This window comes from Macrobrachium rosenbergii, chromosome 11, assembly GCF_040412425.1.
Source record: "Macrobrachium rosenbergii isolate ZJJX-2024 chromosome 11, ASM4041242v1, whole genome shotgun sequence".
In the NCBI taxonomy this organism is placed as follows: domain Eukaryota; kingdom Metazoa; phylum Arthropoda; class Malacostraca; order Decapoda; family Palaemonidae; genus Macrobrachium; species Macrobrachium rosenbergii.
Genome location: NC_089751.1, coordinates 13033034 through 13054756, shown reverse-complemented (window position 1 = coordinate 13054756; position 21723 = coordinate 13033034). Strand labels below are relative to the sequence as shown.

Here is a 21723-nt window from a genome sequence, read left to right as displayed (position 1 = left end):
AATAATTTATAGCAAACCGGACAAGACCTGACCCGGCAATATCACACGAATGAGTGATCTATCAGTACTGTTAGGAGAAGCCACTTTTTGTCGATAGTCCTTAGGCCAAGAGATATTCCTGGTGGTATTGTAAATAAGTACCTCGCTGGCAACCGCATTTACCAGGCATTTTGCTTTTTTTTTATTTTTTTATTTTTAGAAAAATGATGATGAAAATTATGATAGTTGCACATATCGTGGGTAAATACAGATGTTTAGTAACAGCCACACACATGCGCATTGATCCTAAAATTTGTCCCTCCACATTTTAAAGCTGTTCAATGTCAAGGTATTCAGGACGCGAGTTCCCTTCTTTTTCTGAAATTGAAATTAGCGAATATTCCTAGCAAACCAGCTTGCAACAGATAGATCTGAAACGGTTACGGATCGGGTCAGGGATATTGATTCAAGTGAATACAAAACGAGCACCGGCGCTGCTACCTTCAGCTGATGGCATCTGGCACTCTGTCAGCGTGAGAGTCTGTGCGCGCCTAAAAGCCGCTTGAGCCACCGAGTCGCCGCTCAGTTTCCTGTGGAACGTTGTTGTTGACGCACGTTTGTGTTCCTTCTCTCCTCTCATCTGTCGCTTATTGAAATGGTCTGGGGATACGCAAAAGAGAACGGTAAGTTCATCCCTATGTCTTTTAATAAGTTACACATGTTTGCTCTAGGTTTCGATGTGTTTGTACCTAAGAATATCTTTGTATATAATGAGAAGCGGGAGAATTAAAGATATTTGGTTATCCTTCTGGTGGGAGTACTCGGGCATCATAACTTGAATGAGTAAAGATAAAATGGGAAAGTGATGAGTACTGTGCCTTAATTTGTGAGGATTTTGGTTAAAGATAACGATCAGTAAAATGACCTACCGATTGTTTCCAAGAGGTACCAATGTAAAGGGCACCACTAGCCTGTATCTGCCATGCCAAGTGTCAGCTGACACGAGGACTGACAAGGGCTACGGATCTGTTCTTCGATGACGCAATACCACCGTGATCTACATAGCCCACACTTTAATTCATTCTTACTGCGACTGAGACAATAGATAGATAGATACCGGTAAGGTTAACCATATGCTTAAATGGTACTAAGCCAACAGAAGCGAAGAAACTGAGCCATGTCGCTCTCGAAGATATTTCAGTTGAAAAGAAGAGACATTTTCCTTCATGTAGCCTTGCCATTTGCCCGGGTGGAACATGTGAAAAGTATTTTCAAGCTGTGTCTGCAGCGTGTCATTTTTCGGTCATTTCGCTGGGTCAGTTTCGTATCGGATCAGGAGCCAAGGGGCAGAAAAAACTTGACAACCTTCGCAGTGACCGTTTTGCATTTTAGTCCTGTTCTCCTTCGATAAAACGATCTAATTACGGGTTGTGTGCCGGCGCGTAAAAAATTTATTCATTCTCATAATACAAAAAAAAAAAAAAAAAAAAATCGAACGACTGATAATTTGTAATGTCTAAAGTCTTTTATCGTTTTTCTACAAATCCCTGCATACAGAGATTCTTCAGCGGCAGAGTGAGTCCTATCTTTTTTTTTTTTTTTACTAACGATTGAAACAAACAAAAGCTGACGTGGAAATGAGTGACCTCCATGCCCCATGGCACTTCCTAACGAAAACTACAGTACCCTGGTTTCCCCACTCCCGTAGTCCCCTGGCGAGGCACTGGTCTGACTATTATCCAGTTCTTGACTAGTTTGAAAAGTCCTCCTGCCTGTGTGTGTGTCTCTTGCCGTTCTCTCGGCTCATACAAGGTGAACGCCCGAACGAGAGAGAGAGAGAGAGAGAGAGAGAGAGAGAGAGAGAGAGAGAGAGAGAGAGTCTTTGATAGTCTTGACTGCAGGGCAAAAAGACCGTACCTTTCACATCGTCCAGATGTGAAAGGTCAACAAAACACCGAGACCGAATGTTGACAAAATGAGCATTTTGGAAGAAATGTGTTGTCTGAGGCGCTTATGACCCATCAAAACCTCAAGGATGTCATAGTTTATACATGGAAGAGGAAGCATACAAATTTAAACGGATATTTACTAAAATGTAACAGATGTATCCAAGTTCTTGTCTAGCTACTGCCCCTAACTCATCCTACGATTACTTAAGAAGATTATAGCTGAAATACTTGAAATGATAAACTAGAGGTATGGTGTAAAATATAAAAATCGAAAGAGAAACAAATATTCAAAATCAAATCTTTAAAGGAAACCGCACATGTCATGCACAATGATATAATGTATAGCACTTACTTTTGTTTGCCGAGTTCAGAAACTCATTTTAAGATTATTTGACAGAATCAAATCCGTTTAAACCACCTAGCTTATGAAATCCAAAGTCTTTACTTAGATCCCGATAATTTCAAGGAAATGTTTTTTTCTCCTAAAATGCATCATCGGAATAATGAAACCTTGGTGTTTCCTGTCTTATGGGAAAGCCGCACCTGCGGCGGTTCTTATTGAAGAGGGAGTTTACCAAGAAATATTAAGGTCGCGCATGCGTCATCTCCGGACAGTTTTCCTACCTTTTAACGTCATGACCGTCATCTTAGAGACGGAATTTCATCAGAAGTTTTGTTGAAGTTACTGAGGGAACGTTAACATAACTCCCTATCTATTCTTTGGGCATTTTTTATGCTTCAGTAAATACAGCATCTTGTTTTGAGGGGACCTAACATATTGCCTTAAAATGACATTACTAACTGTATGAATTATCTGTATTGTAATGAGTAAACAAACACAAAAGGCGGGACGAGTGAATGCCCTTTGTTGATCAGGTGGACAAGGGTGAGAGTATACGCATAGAACGTAGTAAAGCAGGCGGATCTTTCCTAGATAGTGACCCCAAGGGTTTTCGGGGGTCGTTATCTAGGACTAATATTTCTTGGGGGTCATTATCTTTATATTTACAGTCTTTTGTTTATGCTTTTACAGCAAACCCCAACGGGCTTGTACTAAACACGCCGCAAAGGTGGATACATGCCGGGTTAAAACCCTTGGCGATCACTGTCTAGGAAAGATCCAAGCAGGCACTATTTGCAAAAGTTCGGAATTAAATGTTACTCCTGTCAACAGATTTATTCTGAATATATCTATGTTCAAATGTTGAGAAGACGCAGTTTTTATAAGTAAACTTTCACTGCATTCACAAGTGCAGTTCACCTGCATCTAGAGGTGAATTATCAGTACAGTATGTCTGCGTATGGGTGCTTTTATGCTCTTGTATATGCCATTTGCAAAGGGGAATCGTTTTGGTTCACGCATCGTCTACGAACAAAAATAGGTTCCTGTGACACACACACATGCACGGACAAATAATTTCCCTCTTTTTCTGCGCTTGTATGCTCTCTTGGCTTCGATTTTAGTAGCTTATTTTATTCGTCAACCACCCTGGCGTCGCATGGGGAACTTCGTTCGCCATTGCATAGCAAATCTCACTCGAAGTCGATGGGTTTCGATGTCCTTTCTAAGCTGGCTCTTTCGCAGCACGAGAGAGACTAACTGCTAACCATTAGTTGGACACATTTGGCCTTCCATGGGGTCGCCCGGTGGCCAAGAAAATATACTTCTCCCTCTACTCGTTTTTATACACTTGGGAACAAGATGAGTTACTTGGGCGCAGCATTCTCTGTTTATATGCTATCGTCATATTTTCTTTTTGGTTGTAGGGTTTTCAACTTTTTCATACACACACACACACACATATATATATATATATATATATATATATATATATATATATATATATATATATATGTATACACAGTGCATATATATGTATATATGAATACACACATATATATTCATTACAGCAACCGTATTGTTTTTGTATCCCCGATGTTACTACATACAGGATGGCCTCGATTGTATACGGAATTCATCATGCATAATACAGAATCTTACCACAGATCTACCACAAAACTGATATTATTCTGGATTCAGAGAAGCTGTAGCCTTGGCCACGGTGTGGAGAATGCTTTAAAAGCTAAATTTTAATTATGTATCCTTGGAGCCAGTGAAGTACTCGATGTGCCTTGAAGTAAGTCTTTAACGGGAAGGATAGCATCCTTTGAAGTCGTCCCCTCGAAAGTGGGAAGAGTATATTACATATATGCATATATAAATATACAGTATATGTATATATATATATATATATATATATATATATATATATATATATAATATATATATATATATATATATATATAAATATGTATATATATGCACACACATACATATACATATATATGTGTGTGTGTGTGTATACACAAACACACACACATATATAGATGAGTGTGGAAGTCATTTTCCCATCGTTTTATAAATTCAAGAAATCTAGCCCTGATGTTCAAAATAGTGAATGATCGTAGATTGAAATAATCAAAGAAATGTGTTAGTTAATGGTCATCACGTTTCAGTAAGCTGCAGAAACGGTAATTTATGTTATAGTTGGAAATTTTGTAAAAAGAAAAGTAATGGCTCACGCCACCTTTACGGATAAATATATACATTGCACTGCAAAAGGAGTAACTGCGACGGGCAAAGAACCCGTCATTTAATGCTGTTTTTAGTTCGAGCTTTTTTGAAGTTATGTGGAATGATGGGCTTGGTGCTGTGGTATCCTCTAGAAAGTTAAAGCTAGTGTTATTAAGGTGTGGGGTGAAAAATGGTTTTTGGATGAAATCTGAATATAACTGACAAATAATGAAAAAACAGCCGTTCTCTAAAAGGCGTAAAATGAATTAGAAATGAAATCGAAAAATACACGGAAAGTGTAGAAACTGCTTCATGTTTTCTGTCTTTATCCTTTTTTTCCGTTTGCTGAATTTGCCGAGAGAGAGAGAGAGAGAGAGAGAGAGAGAGAGAGAGAGAGATGCGATGGTGGTTCCTGCCTTATCGATGTCCGTACTTTCTGCTGATGCGACCAAATAGATGTCATTGCCAGTTGCCTGTAAATTGCTCTGGATCGAACGCGTCTGATAGCCCATGAGGTCAGCTAGAACTGGATGAGTCCTGGGTTGAACAGAGGAAGAGAGAGGCAGGGAAGCTATACATATATTACGCAGCTCAGAAACAAGTCCCCCAGCAGGTGTCGGGGAGCGACTCGCCTGATTTCAGAACAGGTTTTAGACTTCAGTCCTTACCGGGGTTTTCCCGCATCATGATCCCGACTCGATTTTCCTATCGATTTCCTTCTGTGTTTACCTTTGTAAGATTCTGGGTGCTCCTCGATGGGCACTTATGGGGTTCTTCGTTGGTTATATAACTCTTTTTGACCCTACTAGTGCGAAGTGTCGAGTTGTGCGTTCAGCACTATCATTTAAAGCCAAGATAGTCATTAAAACACAGTACAATTCTTTTCAGATTGCCTCGCTTATATCCTTCTGTAGTGTTATGACCCACAACAATGGTTTTTGATAACCTCAAAGATATATTACTTGCCTCGAGGAATTTACTTGAGGATAGACTTTTTGCGTTATCTAGCTAGCCTGAATTCTATTGTGTACTCTTTTACTAAGAATGTACAAATAATCTGTGGTTGTAAATATCAATACTCACTGTAGTGTATATCAAATGTGTGTGTGAGAGAGAGAGAGAGAGAGAGAGAGAGAGAGAGAGAGAGAGAGAGAGAGAGAGAGAGAGAGAGATTTTTGATATTTCATCCAAACTGGGAAAAACTTAAGATAGTGAACTAATTATGCAGTAGCTCTCAGCTTGTCAGGCACTCTTGATAAGTCCGATATCTGATAAGGAACAACTGTACCATAGTACAAACTACGCTTGAACAAATTTTCCAAGTTATCCTCAGCTTACCGTCATTCCATATAGTTTCTAGACTAAACTAAACTGCACCTTATACTTACTACTCAATTGCTTCAGACGCTTGATGATATCAGCTCCTAACTGCTATGACTACGTAGTCATAACATTGAGGAAACCTTGTAATGTAACTGAGCTCCATGGAGGTAACTGATATGCCTTCTGATGTCAAAAACTATTTTAAAGCCATACCTTGTAGTGTTATTGATAACAACAGATCTCTTTGAAATCAACAACGCTCTGTAGACGGGGCTGCTTGCAACACCCCTGCTTTAATTATCGACTCTCAAAAGTATTGTCACGTAAACGCTGAATTGCATTTGAGGCTTCTCGTTCATTGATTGCGTAATGCTATATTAAATTTTCTCGGCCAAGCGAGAACTAGCTTTGGATATGACGGAAATACTTTTCAGCCGATGCATTAACTGTTGTCTTGAATATTTGTAAATGTGAATAAAACACATTTACTATTTAATCTCTACTTTGCTGATGAGAGGAATGGCCTTTAATAAACCAAGCGAGAAAAGGATGAAACGGAAAAGTAGTTCAGAAAGTAAACAAGTAAGCAAAAGACAACTGGAGGAATCACAAAAAGACAGTGAATAATAAAGTTAAAAAACAAGACAGTTGTAGAACTGACTCACCTTCCGTACCTGAGTCACACTATCCTGAGTCCCCTCCATAGGGTGCTTGGGAATTCATGAACTGTGAAACCGCTACTTCAGTAATATTTTTTTTCCTTATCTGGTTTTTTATTGTACGTAATTATGATGATCATGTTGACGATAAAGTCGAGATTCATCATACTTAGCTGAATCATAATGATTGATTCAGCTGGCGGACGAAGGTTATACGCCTAAGAAAAGATTTTAAGAGTAAGTTACACGTTCCCGCTGAATTCGACAATACAAACATTTATCACCATTCAGAGGATGATAATATACATTATTTTCTCTTGATTCAAGAAATGCAAATATTCATCACGGCTCAGAGATGTTAAACAAATGCCACTTCCACGCGGTTCATATAAAACTCCTGTATATAACCTGAATTCTTTTCTCGAGGGATGAAACAGGCATAGGCCTTATGGGGAGGGAACGCCAGAATATTCACTCTCTCGGGAGCCGTCCACCCTTGGTTTAGGACTTTAGCTGAAATAATGGGACTAAGGCCAAGGATCCTGTTACCCCACTTGGGTAACACCCACCGAGACATCATTCATTGTGGTCAGGGATCGAGTTTTCATCCTTCGAATGTTATTGGAACTTCTAACAAAATGTTAAAATGCTGTTATGTGTGGGGGGGCATTCATTTCAATTCATGGACCTGTACGTGAAGTAATATTTCATTATTTGATGAAAATGGAGGGTTGTTGGATCTCTCTCTCTCTCTCTCTCTCTCTCTCTCTCTCTCTCTCTCAGATTATTGGGTTCTGTCTCACCTCATAAATAATATGTATATATATGCATACATATACATATATATATATATATATATATATATATATATATATATATATATATATATATATATATATATATATATATATAATGAAAAAGAAATCAAACTCTGATGAGCTCTAGTGTGAAAAGAGCGATTTTCCAATCAAAGACCACACAGTCCTCGACATTCAGTTAAGAAGAAAATAACAGGAAAGAAAATTAAAGGTTAATTACAGGTGAGCATAAATGGCCTCGTCCAACCTCTCCGACGTCGTCCCACCCACCTCAACGGATTCTTTCTTACCCGCATCTCTAATCACGTACCCGATATCGATCGCCCGGTCACTCCCACCTTTACGTACTAGGGTGGGACAGGAAGATGATAATAAAGAAGACCTTAATAAAAGACAAAGCCTATTACACAAGTACACTCTTCCTATCTCGTATATATATATATATATATATATATATATATATATATATATATATATATATATATATATATATATATATATATATATATTATATACATTATTTATATATATATATATATATGTTTATATACAAAAGATATATTTATATATATATATATTATATATATATTTATACATACATACATATATGTTTGCATATACAAATAGATATATTTAATATATATATATGTGTGTATATATATTTATACATACATATATATATATATATATATATATATATATATATATATATATATATATATATATATATATATATATATATTCATATGTCTTTTCTTTAATAACATTCTTTGCCTCTTTTTCTTTATCTATTTACAGGGTGACCGGCCTTTCTCTCTGAGGCCTTTTGTATGTTTTTTTTTTTTAATCCTACTTCAAAAGAAGTGGGTTTTCTTCTCCGTGTTCCGTTTAGGAATGTAATCTTATCGAGGTTTTATGACGGCGATAAGGAATTGGGGAATTTTGTTGATGCAGGTGTACCGACGTCCGGTTTCCTGTTATCCGGTAACAGATTAGTTATCCGCTAAGCCTTGTGGGTACGGCGCATGATACAACAAACGAATGCAACTGGGAAATTCCACAAAGACGTTTCAGATCAATTATTTTGTCCTGAGGAGTAAGTCGTCTTGGTTCGCTTTTCTTATTGGGTTCCGGTCGTAGCTTGTCCCTTTAGAAAGCTTTTCGAAATTGCAAGCAAGGAAGCCGAGTTGACTGAAATCAGGCGAAATTCGTTCAATCAAATTTTACCCAGCTGCGCTCCTTTATGAGAGTGCCTCGGTTACTCTTGCCAACGAGCGTCAGATGTCACGAGACTCGGGATTTCATTATGCAACACCAGGTCGCATGCTCTCATTAACCCTTATCTGTTCTGTAGGCTCTGATATAAGGAGTCTGTCTACTCCGGGTATTCTCGTTACGTTTACGTAACCTTTCTTCTTTCTTGTACCTCTCCTCTCTTGACATTCTCGTTCGACACCTTCGGTCTTTCGCAATGGACCTGCGGGACGTCGGTGGGACAACTATCCGTTCTCTCTCTCTCTCTCTCTCTCTCTACTCGGGATTTCTGTCGTACTCATCTTGAATAACACGTGTTCGATTCCTGAGACAGCCGAGCAACTCAACGGCATGGAAGCATTTCCTTATTTCCAGTATGCCTCGATTATCTGAAGCAGTTAATTAGATACTTGTTTGTTAGTTGATTGTTCCGTCTTGCAGTTCCGGGAAGAGCATTGGGGGAGAGAGAGAAAAAAGAGAAAGAAAATCACTGATCTTCGTGATCAGTACCGTGCGCCGTCGAAATGTATATCATCATACATGACTGGCAAGGAGAGGGCTATCGGAGGTATGCTTCACCTCACTGGGGTGAAACCTCCTTTTTTTCTACGTCTGTCAGTCTGTCTCTCTTTCTCTCTCATACACTCACGCACACGAAAAAAGTTAACTGAACTTTACCCTGTGTTTTGTTACAATGTTATTCACCCAGATAACCAAAATGATGATGCCCATTTTGTATATCTGGCTGTTCTATCTCAACAGCCACTTTGGTCTTTTGAACTGAGGCAGACTCTGAGATAAATCTGCGATTAGGCAAAAAGTGATTTCAGCCATTTTACTCCGAGTGTCTAGTACAGCAGCTGGAGTCTCAGAACCCGCAGCAGACCGTTCGTCTTCATCAGACGGACAGGTTCAGGGCCGCTCAGGGGTACAGTATGGCTTGTAGGTTATTGTCCCGACGTCTGATATCTACGGTTAATATGAGTATTGTAGTACAATTGAGAGATTTTCTCCAGATAAAGATGACCCATTCTCTCTTCAGTTGGTACGATAATCGAAGATGGTTTCGTTTTAGTGATTTCATGGCAATGGAAAAGTTGCCGCCACATTTTACTGAACAACTCTGCCGCCAGGCCGAGGCTTTTTGGAAGCCAGTCAAAGATTTCTTCTTCTTGCTGTTGCTGACGCGATTCAAGGTGAGAGAGATTTCACTCCGCAGATGATAAACTCGGAGGTCCAAGTGTGAAGGGCATGATTTGGTTGCATTCGTGTGCGTTAGTTTCAATATTTCAAGTAAGAAAGCATGAGTACTTGTATTATTATCAAGTGATATGTAACTAGTTTATATAAATATATCGAAACCAAGGAAAGTTTTTCAAATCATCAACTCTCCTCTGTGTGTGTATATAGATAAATAAAAAAAATGAGCAATTTATAGATATAATTACAATGGACTCTGACGTCAAACAAAGATACTGTGTAAAAAATAAAAAACAAAAATGTAAAACCTCCAAACGGGTGGCAACACAGCGACAGGAGCTACGCGCTGAAAGAGATCATCGGATTACAGCTGAGGGAGGGTCGCTATAACCAAACCATTTTATATAAGGCTGTGAGCAGTTGATTACGTCACTGGCGAACTCTAAGAAAAGGAGAACAGGTTCTGTTTCCCGGGGAATAGACTCTCGGCTTTAATCCCCTTCCGAGGACGCTTCGAAGATCTGCCTTCGCGGCATTTTCCTTTAACATCTTTGTCTTTTGACTACTTTCATTCCGGGACTTTCTCTCTCTCTCTCTCTCTCTCTCTCTCTCTCTCTTTTAACAGAAAAGATCGCTTCGAAAGACTCGGCAGTTCCATGGTTTTCTGATAAATCATAGTTGACGACAAAACTGGAACGTAAGCGATGCTACAAAGAGAACCAGTTTCTGTTTCTTCAGGTTTCCACCCATAGCGCTACAACGTAGTATCTTTTGAAGTTTTCAGATGACACAATTACTTAAGAAAATTGTTTTAATTTCTTTCAATCTTTTAATTTTCATGGGACATGCCGCTACTGGACTCAAACTCAGCATTAAAGTAAAAATTATGTGATTATGAAAATATTTACAAAATCACCGTAAACATTCTACTGTTTCAATGCGAGTCGTCTTCTCTGATCGAGTCGAGATCGATACACGAGGTAAACAGTTAATACATTAACCTGTGGATCCGGCTCATTCGTTTTCAACACTAGTCTCACACGCTATATTGCAACATCATCAGTTTCGAAGTTAGAAGTATTGGGTAAAATGAGAGAGAGAGAGAGAGAGAGAGAGAGAGAGAGAGAGAGAGAGAGAGAGTCTTGAGCCACGACGGCGTTCAACCGAGTGGGTGACACGGATCAAAAGCGATGGTGCCGAGTCGGCTTTCTGCTCTGGTCGCCGCTGTAAATGGAAGGTTCATCTTCTTCACCGGCGGAGGACGCAATCACGACGTGCAAGAGCACACGTCAACGTCTAACGCTCTCTCGTTTTCCCTCCTTTTTGGATTTTGATTTTCCTAATTTTTTACTCTGTTTCTCACATCATTCTTCGTGGATTTAAAAAGGCGTGGATTGCGCGGTATCGCGCAAGTGTAATGACAAGTGTTCCCGAGATGAAAGTGCGTCGTGTAGCATTTCCTCATCTTTCTAAATATCTCGTGATTTTGTCCTTCATTCTGACTGTTGTCTGCAGAGGAGGAAATTCATTTTAAACTCTCGTGCGGATGCTGCAGTTCTTCAAACCCCATGTTTCTCTGTCATTTTTTTTATTCAGTAATCATTTACGCAATTGCCATTTTTTATTGATTTATTTGTTATTCATTTCATCCGTATTATAGCAAACTTTCATTATTTGTTGTTTTTTTTATCAGGTATGAATATTCTTTTCTTTGTGAGTGGATGTTAATAATAATCTGGATGCTGAGTGGAGGAAGGAGGAAAGCCTCATGCTAACGTATTAATTCGATATGTAAAGTATGCTACGAATTGTTAGGGAGTGTCACGTCTTGAATATCAAAAGGGATTGTTCTGTTTGTAAAGAGCTCCTCTGAAATGTGGGTTTGCATGAATTACAACCACATTGACAGAGGCGACTAAGCAGATTTTATTTTCATAACGTAGATGGGGACTTCAGCCTTAATAGCTAAGGTTTTAGCTCCAAAGCGCAACTCACTAAATGCCCTTATTTTTGTTTGTTTTGCAACTTTTTTCTTCTTAAAGCATTTTCAATGTTACTGATAGTGTATTTTTAACGTAACTGTTCCACATTTTCTCATCTTTTGTAGATACTCATGACTTGCATATCGAACGGAAATATTAATTCCTTTCCCCCCTTGGATTAATAAGATGCACAGAGATACTGTAGATATTGTGCTTTTTCCCCTGTTTTGTCAACGACCATTCTGGAGGCCATTTTGGGTCCACCCCTTGGTGCAGTTGTAGTTTATGAACCTTCTAGATAACATCTGAGTTCTATGATTTTTAGAGCGACCTTTTTTAGAACAGAAAAAGCAGAAAAACAATAATTTGTAAGCTACGGTTAAGTAGAAACATTTGCTGTTCATTGACTGTGGAATTAGATTCTATGACAGATCCTCGCCTTTTATTTCGGTGGCGTATCTGTAACAGTATTTTATTCGAATCTGAATTATATACACATGCAGATGTCAAAAGAATATTCTGATTTATGATCAATCGTTCATATGACTCGCCGATCTACGCAACCTTTACCAGTTACAGCAGCCAAAATCCTTGAATTATGAACTAATGTCGAGCGAGAGATAAAAGAAAAGAAAGCCTTGAACGGCTGACGGGAGCAGAGTAATGTCTAGAGTGTTCCAGTATTTTTCCGTCTCGTTCAATGTAGAAGCTTCCGTACCTTCTACTTGGATGTGATTTCCACTAATTGATTTGAGATGGGAAGACACAAATCTCCTCCCACTAATTAAAAGATGAAAGAAATCAAGCAAGGTAATGAATTCAACGAAAAAGAAATTTTTTCCTTCTCAGAATTTCCATAGATGCAACTGTCAAAATAAAAAAAACAAGTGAAAAATGGCTGAACTGAGTTTTTGTACAGCACGTATAATAGCGGTGCCAGCCTGAGTTGTTGAGCATAGCTAACTTTAACGCACGAAATATAACCTTAAAAAAACTACTGAGGCTTGAGGGCTGCAATTTGGTACGTTTGATGATTGGAGGGTGGATGATCAACATACCAAATTGCATCCTTCTAGTCTCAGCAGTTTTTAAGATCTGAGGGCGGACAGCACAAGTGCGGACGGACAGACAAATAGCTATCTCAATAGTTTTCTTTTACAGGAAACTAAAAATGACCGAAATCAAGAAATGTGGAGTTTAGTAAGAAAGGAAAGGAATTTCATAATAGATGACTGTCAAAGTAAAACAAAAAAAAAGTGAACAAAATGAAACACGTTGTGGAATTCAGTAAGAAAACATATGAATTTTTCCCCTTACGGAGAAGACTTTCATAATAACCGAAACTATCAGAGTAAAAGAAAAAATAAACATAATTTTTTCCATCCCTCAAGGAGAGAAATTTTTAGACAGATGAAACTCTGTCCACAGAGACTTCACTTATGTGGTTTGGTTTTCAAACGTGGCTTTTATCCTATTCCGTTATGACGCCAGATAATATAATTTATCATGTCATCCCTCTATATTATTTATTATTTTCCATCGTATGCGTCAATGTAAGTCATGTGTTTATGGACGTTCTGTAATCAAAGTTGCATTATCACGTTGTGCCTTTGAGGGTTTCCTTTTATCAAGAGCTTCTTTGTCAGCCAGTGTTAATGACCTTCGGGAATGCCACTATATTTTACATGTGTCTTCAGGGAATCTCTTTCAAAATGTTACCATGAAAGTCACGATTCCAATAAATCAAGATGAAATTAAAGACAAGATTAATATTCCAGCAAAGCCATATGAGTTGTGCTATAGTTTGAAGAGCCTTAGCATAGTTTTACCTCTTAACTATAACTCACAACTCAAGGGCTGTTACTACCGTGCCCTTGAGTAATCAAGGATGACCTGGTGACGTTTTTTGGGTAAGAATCTTGAATTATGCATTCCATGTAACAACTAGCCCATGATCCTCACGGCAGAAGCTTGCTGAATACACATTAATTCTTGGGACTGTAGTCCCTCGGCCCCCATACTGATCACCGCTTTAGTATTCAGTTCCCTTGTTCTATGCCCCATACAACCCGCTTGATTGCCGGCGCTTGTCAAGTGTGCCTATGTATGTTTGTGTAATGGGCGCGTACGCCTCTCTGTGTGCGGTGAGGTTAGATAATGCGTTCCTTTCCCCAGCCCCCCCTCAGCAATTGTCAACAAAACGTTCAGAAACTACTCAAGTAAAGGACACACCTCTGCTAGTTCGTGTGCGCTTCGTCATTATGCAAACATTACGAATCCATTTGACTCTTTGCCTCTCATAATGGCCATCTATGGGATATTTCGCTTCCCGAACTGGACCCTGGTTTTTTCTTGTTCTTCCTCTGAAGTTTTGACCAGCAGCATTTTAAATCAATAAAAATATTGGATTCTCTCTCTCTCTCTCTCTAACTGGCATACACACACACACACGCACACATTAATCAGTATCTCTTGGCAGCTACCCTCAGATAATGTAAGAAGGAAAAGGACGCACGTGTAGAAGATTTCACAAGCAAATGATGTCAAAAGGAACCGGATAAATGAGGCCAAAATGGGTTATGCAACTTATCTTAGGGGTGAAGAGGCTCCAAATTATTGATTTGCTCTCAAGGCCGTCGATCTGGAGAGTGGGAGCCTTCTCTTATTTTCAGTTCATCTACAGACGAGTAGGACTTAAACACCAATGAAAGGAAAAGACGGTGAAAAATGAAAATAAAACTAAAAGGGGATGATGAATAGAGAAGAGTCTTGTCATAACCGTCACCCCCCCATCTCTCTCTCTCTCTCTATGAGTGTGTGAAATATGTGCACTTCGAAACACTTGTGTAGGTTGAGTTGCAACCTCATACACGATAATTATTAAGATAGCGGTTATGATGATAGTGATGGAACTAGCAGTAGTAGGAAACATTTAAAAGAGAGAGAGAGAGAAGAGAGAGAGAGAGAGAGAGAGAGAGAGAGAGAGAGAGAGAGAGTTGTTTGCGAAGGGCAATGGAAAGTACTTGGGGCGTCAAAAATGCCTTTGAAGGAACAGAACAAAGAATGAAAGCTATCACGCTAAGACGACTTTCAGCCTGCTATACTCGCCTAAGAAAACATGACTTAAATCCTACGGAATTACTGAGGATAAGCAAAGAGTTGCGTGATTTTAACCGCAAAATGCTGATTTGCCTCGGAAATTAAGCCCTGATGATTGATCTAAGACTTTCTACGTCATTCCTCGGATGGCATCGCTGTCAATTAACCAAATGCGGAAAGGCTGGAAGCTTTCGTTATAAAGGGGAAACTGCTCCAGTTGTAATTCTGCCCCAAGATTCGTATTGTGGAAAAGTTGGAGACTATTTTGCCAAGATGACTGAATCATGACTAGACAGTTATTTATGTAAAATGCATGATATTTCACGATCATAATTAGACAATTATTTATATGAACTGTATGATAATATATTTCATATAAACAACTGTCGAGTTAAGATATTATCATACAGTTCATAATAAAAACTGTCGAGTTATGATTGTAGAATATCCTTCTCTAGAAATCTTCATCGGAAATTTTAGAGGATTTTTATTTTTTTCATTTTGAATAACGATTCGATCTGATGCTTCGCAGCTGAACTGACGATGGATCACGACTCACCTAGCTAGATAGGAGCCTCTAAAACCGACCCCTGTACGCCATAGTTTCTGTGGTCGTTCTCAGTGCGCATTAGTTATCTCGACCAATCGCTGCTATACGCACACTTAATGTCACGGAAAGGACTTTATGACCTCGGTACTCACTGGATAATGCCGTACTGGTGTGGATATCAGCGCTCAGTTTTGGTTTGAAACTTCTCGCCTAAAGTCCAGAGATCAGTTTTGATAACAACAAGGAGTCTCATGATTTTTTTTTTGCAGCGTGGAGAAATAACAATATGACATGGTACTTGAAGGTTGAATTAAAAAGTTAAGTATACCGTAGTTTTACCAGACCACTGAGCTGATTAACAGCTCCCCTAGGGTTGGCCCGAAGGATTAGACTTATTTTTACGTGGCTAAGAACCAACTGGTTACTTAGCAACGGGACCTACAGCTTAATGTGGAGTCCGAACCACATTATAGCGAGAAATGAATTTCTAAGTGCATATTACTGTATTTATTCACAAATTATTTGTAGCTGGTCCATAGTAGGTAATTCAAGTGCAGCTCTATATAGCCCGCGAATATGAGCCGCAGCTGTTAAGACATACCAGGCGTTGGAACGCTTTTAAAATTCACCCCGTAATTACTTCTACATTTGTGCAACGCCGATGGTAACTAGTCCTTCCGACCAATATGATCGGACGTGGAAATCACAATCTCATGTCACTTAAATATCTTAAAAAAAAAAAAGAATTTTTTCCTCTCTCTCTCTCTCTCTCTCTCTCTCTCTCTCTCTCTCTCTCTCTCACACACACACACACACAAACACAAGTGAGCTAAGTGCTATTTTCAGTAATTTAGAAAATTACAACCTTACTCCAACATCAGAATTTCTTCTCGATGTTTGTACACTGGCCGTGAGAAAGAAAGATTGATAATTACACAGACAGACAAACAGATAAATAGATACAAAGATTAGAAAAAGAGAAGGAGAGCGCTGATTAGGTTACACAATCGAAACTCGAGTTGGTTGCGCGCTTCAGAGGTAATTCAGACCGACAAAGAATATCCTGCGCTCTGTTCGGGCCCTCGAAACGTTATTGTGGTTTGTTTGTCGTTAGTATTGTCCTCCCTTGATGATATCGGTTGTAGAGCTGGGGCATATCTGCGCATGAAGTAATACTTGAAACGAGTACTTGAGATAAGTTTCTCATTATTATTAGATGACTCGAAACTTTTGTTACAGCGGTTTTTTTTTTTCTCCAGGATGTGATGCGCAGTTGGTTTTGTCCTCATTTCTCATCTCTTTATTGGATTTTAGTTAATTATAGTATTCTTATCATTTGACTCCTTTAGGAATAACCCCTTTCATCCTTCAGTGTTCCCGAAAAAAGTTAATTATGATACCTATACTTGCAAACAGAGTAATCACTGGCGAACTTGCTGTCAAACTATAACTAATGAAGCACATAAACTCTCTTTAAGCATGTTTCTCTCTCTCTCTCTCTTTAATAAATACCCCCTTATCATGGAAACATTCGAGTGAAGTTAAGTGCTGTTGTATTTTATCTTGTTAACATAATCGGGTGGGATATGAAGGCATCTGAAGCCTAATTCCACAACACCGTTGCGTCATGTTCCCGTGATAAGTAAAGCGTTTTGCTTTATAATCCTATTATTAAAATTATATGCTTATTCTCTGTGAATATCAATTTACATGAAGTCACTGATAATTTTGGTATAATTGCATAACTGCGGTAAAAAAAGGTAAAAAGAGAGAGAGAGAGAGAGAGAGAGAGAGAGAGAGAGAGAGAACGTTGAACGAATAAGTAGTTGGCTAGAGAATTAATTGAATAAAAGAGAAAGTGAGTGTGTCAGGGACCATGACAAACAAACATCGAAACCAGCCGATTTCCAAGTTTCTGGCTACAAGGAAGATTTCTGAAAGCGGAAGTAGCCCAGGCAAAAAGGAAAACAAGCGACTAATTAAATAAAGAGGAACAAGAGGAAAGGAAAGGGATATAATGATGGTTTCAAGGTGTTTGTAGTAAGAATCTCTAAGGTCGAAAGTGTTCATATTCCCTACCCCTTCACATGAACCGTGCTCGTTCAACGTGTAATTTTTGTATAGTTTTTCTCTGGAAACGGAAAGCTTTCGCGTGTATCAGTAAACGACAAAACAACTTTAAAAGAAACAGTTCCGCAAGACCAGAGATGTACAACACATGAAGCCAAACTAATCATAATGCTTATACGATCTCTGGCTTTTTCGGACTCGTAGTTTGGATTACAGCGTGAACACAACACTATCGCAATCTCCAGCAGGTGAACAGAATCACGATTACCCGAAAAATAAGAGCACGGAACCCAACTGGGCCATTGCTCAGGGGTTGCGAGATTCTGTGCTGGTCGAGTGGAAGGACACTCTATTGAACACAAGGGACAATCAAGGCAGGGTTGATCGTAATCAGCCCTGGAACCACGACAGAGCGAAAGGAATTTCTTCTCTGATGATAACTCGATATATAAATCACGTTCATTCTCATTGCAAATTAAACTTCCAAAAAGATTTCGCTTTGCTCAAAATGATATAGGCTACCTTTTGGATTCATTCCTCAAGTGAGGAACTTAGCTGTTTTTCTCTTAACAGCACTAAGAAGGAAAACTGTGTACACAAGTAACAAATAGTTACGATTGAGAAAAGGAACTGTTATCTTCAAATGATGAGATGATATATATATATATATATATATATATATATATATATATATAATATATATATATATATATATATAATATATATATATATATATATATATTATATATATATATATATACATATACATATACATATACACATATATACATAAATTTTCCTCATTTGTTTTTTACATACCATGTCTCCTTGTTTTGGTACATGGAAATGTCGGATATGATCGCAACCCATTTTACACTTCTAAGCTACAGAATGACTCTCAGAGGTTGGTTAAAAGGTGTAGAATTCCTTCTCTGAGCCGTGCTATTATTTTTCGGTATTTTACATACACTTAACATTCTTACCCTGCTAAGCGACAGTATTTGTAGATTGGTGGCATGGCCCTCTGCTCATTTAGTTTGTCATTTTTGTCAGCATAATTTCACCGAAAGAAAAAGATGACATTTTTTGTAACTCCTTATCTCCAGGGTCTTGGGGAGTTGTGTGTCATTCCACGCCAAAAAAAAAAAAAAAAAAAAACACACACACCCTCCCCCACTCACATAACCCCCTACCCTCTCCTTCACCCTTTTCTTTTTCGGGGACTTGTAGAGCAATCTGGCTTCTCATGACCGAAACGTTTCATTAATTTTGTTCAGGATAACCTAACTCAATTGTTAGTTACTTAATGATTCCGTCCTGTTTCGTCATGACGCCTGTCATACAGGATATTTAAACAAGTACAAAATGCGCCGAGGAAACGTTTTCTGTACAACGTATAATCAAGGCCAACGAAAATAGATCTATCTTTCGGTGGTCTCGGTATAATGTTGTATTAGCCACAGCTCATGAAACTTTAACACGGCCCTGTGGTGGTCTGGCCTATATCGTTGCCAGTCGCGCGATTATGGCTAACTTAAACCTTAAATAAAATAAAAGCTGCTGAGGTTAGAGGACTGCAATTTGGCATGTTTGATGATTAGAGGGTTGATGATCAAAATACCAATTTGCAGCCCTCTAGCCTCAGTGAGTTTTAAGATCTGAGGGGGACAGAAAAAAGTGCGGACGGACAGACAAAGCCAGCACAATAATTTTTTTTTTTCAGAAAACTAACAAGTAAAAGCAAATCATCCCTTGTGCAGATTCAGATTAAGACTTGGTCCATGGTAGAAACGCCTTGGTTTCCTGTCAGTTGAGAATATGGGCAATCCCCCAAGATTTCGTGCTTCTTGAAAGGTGAAGGTGCAGCTCTTGAGATCCAGTATCGTTAATTATGTAGATCGTGTGAACCAGTTTTCAAATGAGAAGGAAACTTTTGAAGGCTTAGTTCTTTGTGATAAAAGGGTTTTTCGTCCTTGAGCGTTAACGTAGTTTATTGTTTTCTTTCGTTATTTCTTTTTAATCTTTCTCTCTCTCTCTCTTTCTAACGAAAAACTTGTGGTTGAAATTTTCATGGACATCCGTCATTATTTCACAGTTGTTTATTTATCTTTGAATGGTATCTCCCTACATGATATTCTCTCAATGTCTGAAGGATTCAACTCCAAAACAGACAGTCGTCTACCCAAGAGTGACTCTCAGTAACTTGAAAGATAGTAAGAGCTAAAATTACGCCTTTGGAAATTAAACCGCCTTCGTATGCGATCAAATTCTCCTGGCTGAAAACAGCCACAGATTCATGTAATTGTTGTTAATAATTGCTTTCAAAAGAACGTCGCTGCAAAGGCTGTTTTTTACTTAACGAGTAGAAAAAGCGACAAAGCAGCATTATTAACACGGCTAGATTACTGTAACAAGGTTCTTAATATTTCGACAGCCGATGAACTGACAAACACTACAAAAGCACCAAGGTCAAAGGCTAATTGCAATGGCGACTGAGAGCCTGACTCATCGTCATTGTTTTTCTCTTTTTCTTTCTCGTCTTATCCTCTCCTGGCTGCGATTTTTTCTTTTGGGTGTTATAGGCTTCAGGCCATGATCATGTCGGGTTTTTGTTCCGTCACCCTCCATAAATATGACATGCAATTAGATTACCAACCGATTGAAGACGCCAGCCTCCTACCAAACAGATTTCGATGACAAAAATGTTGCAAAACCCAGAAGGAAACGAACCATCTTTTGTAATTTTGTTCTTTGTGGACCTGGAGGTCGTGCCTCTGGAAGATAAGTGCTTTTCTCTTACACCCAGAGAAATCTTTCGAATGATGTTCTTGAAGAGTCCTTGGGATATACTGGAAAATCAAGGCCAATTTTCGCTTGAAGGCCTGAGCTCAGTTCAAGGGTTCGTGATACTCTGGCCAAGATGGCCATCAAGCAACTGGCAATGTTCCAGGAAGACCTATAACTGGCTTGGAAACTTGAAATCCAGATATTAGAGGACAGTGCTGGTTTGCTTCAGGCCTTTCGGGGTGTGTCTTGGCTGCATCTTTTGCGCGTGGAAGTGGTCTATTCTGCGTAAGTTTACCGAAAGCCGGTTAGTGACGTGTTCTGCTGTGTGCACGAAGCAGAATTCCGACAATTCCGAATATACGTTTTCGTCGGATTTTCTTCGCCGTTTGGCAGAATTCTCAAGACATAATTAAATAATTACATGGTGTTTATATATATATATATATATATATATATATATATATTACAGTATATAATACATATATATATATATATATATATATATATATATATATATATATATATATATATATATATATATATATATATATATATATATAGAAAGACTGAGAGAGATTATATGATACTAGGGTGATACAATTAACATTTTTTTTTTTTTATTGTTTTATCTGAAAATCTCCAGCTCAAAGGTGATGTTCAGTCTCTTCATCCCATGAACACTGGGTACAACCTAATGGTTGGATGCACCCTCGTAAAGTACTTACGGGCCCTTGCGTTCTGAGACCTTGGTCGATTTTGAATTTGGCAACCAAACATTTAATATATCACCTCACAGATGGCGGTTTGAAAGCCGGCGAAAGATAGGAATGGCTACTGAAAATCCGAAGGCTTGCATTGAAAAATAGCAGATAAACATAAAATAACGTTTGAAGAGTTATAAATATATATTTGAACAGCTGGTCTGGAAGATTCCGCGTATACTGTACTGGCATCACTAGATCGAGAGAGCGATGAAAGTTTACGTCGATTAATAGATTTTGACCTTAGAAAAATATCACAACTTTCAAAGAAAGACTTTTTTTTGTTAGCAAATCTTTGAATATCTAGTGAACAGGACGACACCTTTCTGAATTTCATTTCATGATTCCAATGAACACTTTACTTCTTCGAATCTAATTTGCAGTCAATTTGAATAATGCCAGCAATTAAGTGCCTCTTTTTACTGATTTTCTCTGTTGATATGTGTATATTCATATTTCTTAAAAAAAAAAAAAAAAAAAAAAAAACCACCCAGAAAAAATGGCTGTTACACCTTCAGGCCCAACATTAGGTAAGAGTAAAGCGCCTTTGCTTCCTTCTGTGGCTTCCTCTGGCCTATTTCCTGTCGCTCGCGGCAGTCTTACATCATCTCCATTGATTCAGAAGGGGAGACGATCGATGAGATGGGCTTTCTGGGTTTTCTTAAACAATCGTCATGGCAATTTCCTTCCAGCTGCACTGTTGCCGTGCACCTGTTT

The 21723-nt window shown here is 38.5% G+C and overlaps 1 protein-coding gene across 1 annotated transcript in view; it reads left to right on the top strand.

Annotated features, from left to right (window-relative positions):
- The first annotated feature begins 503 nt into the window (after window positions 1–503).
- Window positions 504–21723, top strand: part of LOC136843150 (carbonic anhydrase 13-like) — a 47473-nt gene continuing 26253 nt past the window's right edge. The window contains 1 exon segment of the mRNA XM_067111202.1: window positions 504–662. Coding sequence (XP_066967303.1) covers window positions 635–662 — 28 coding nt within the window. The 5' untranslated portion in view covers window positions 504–634.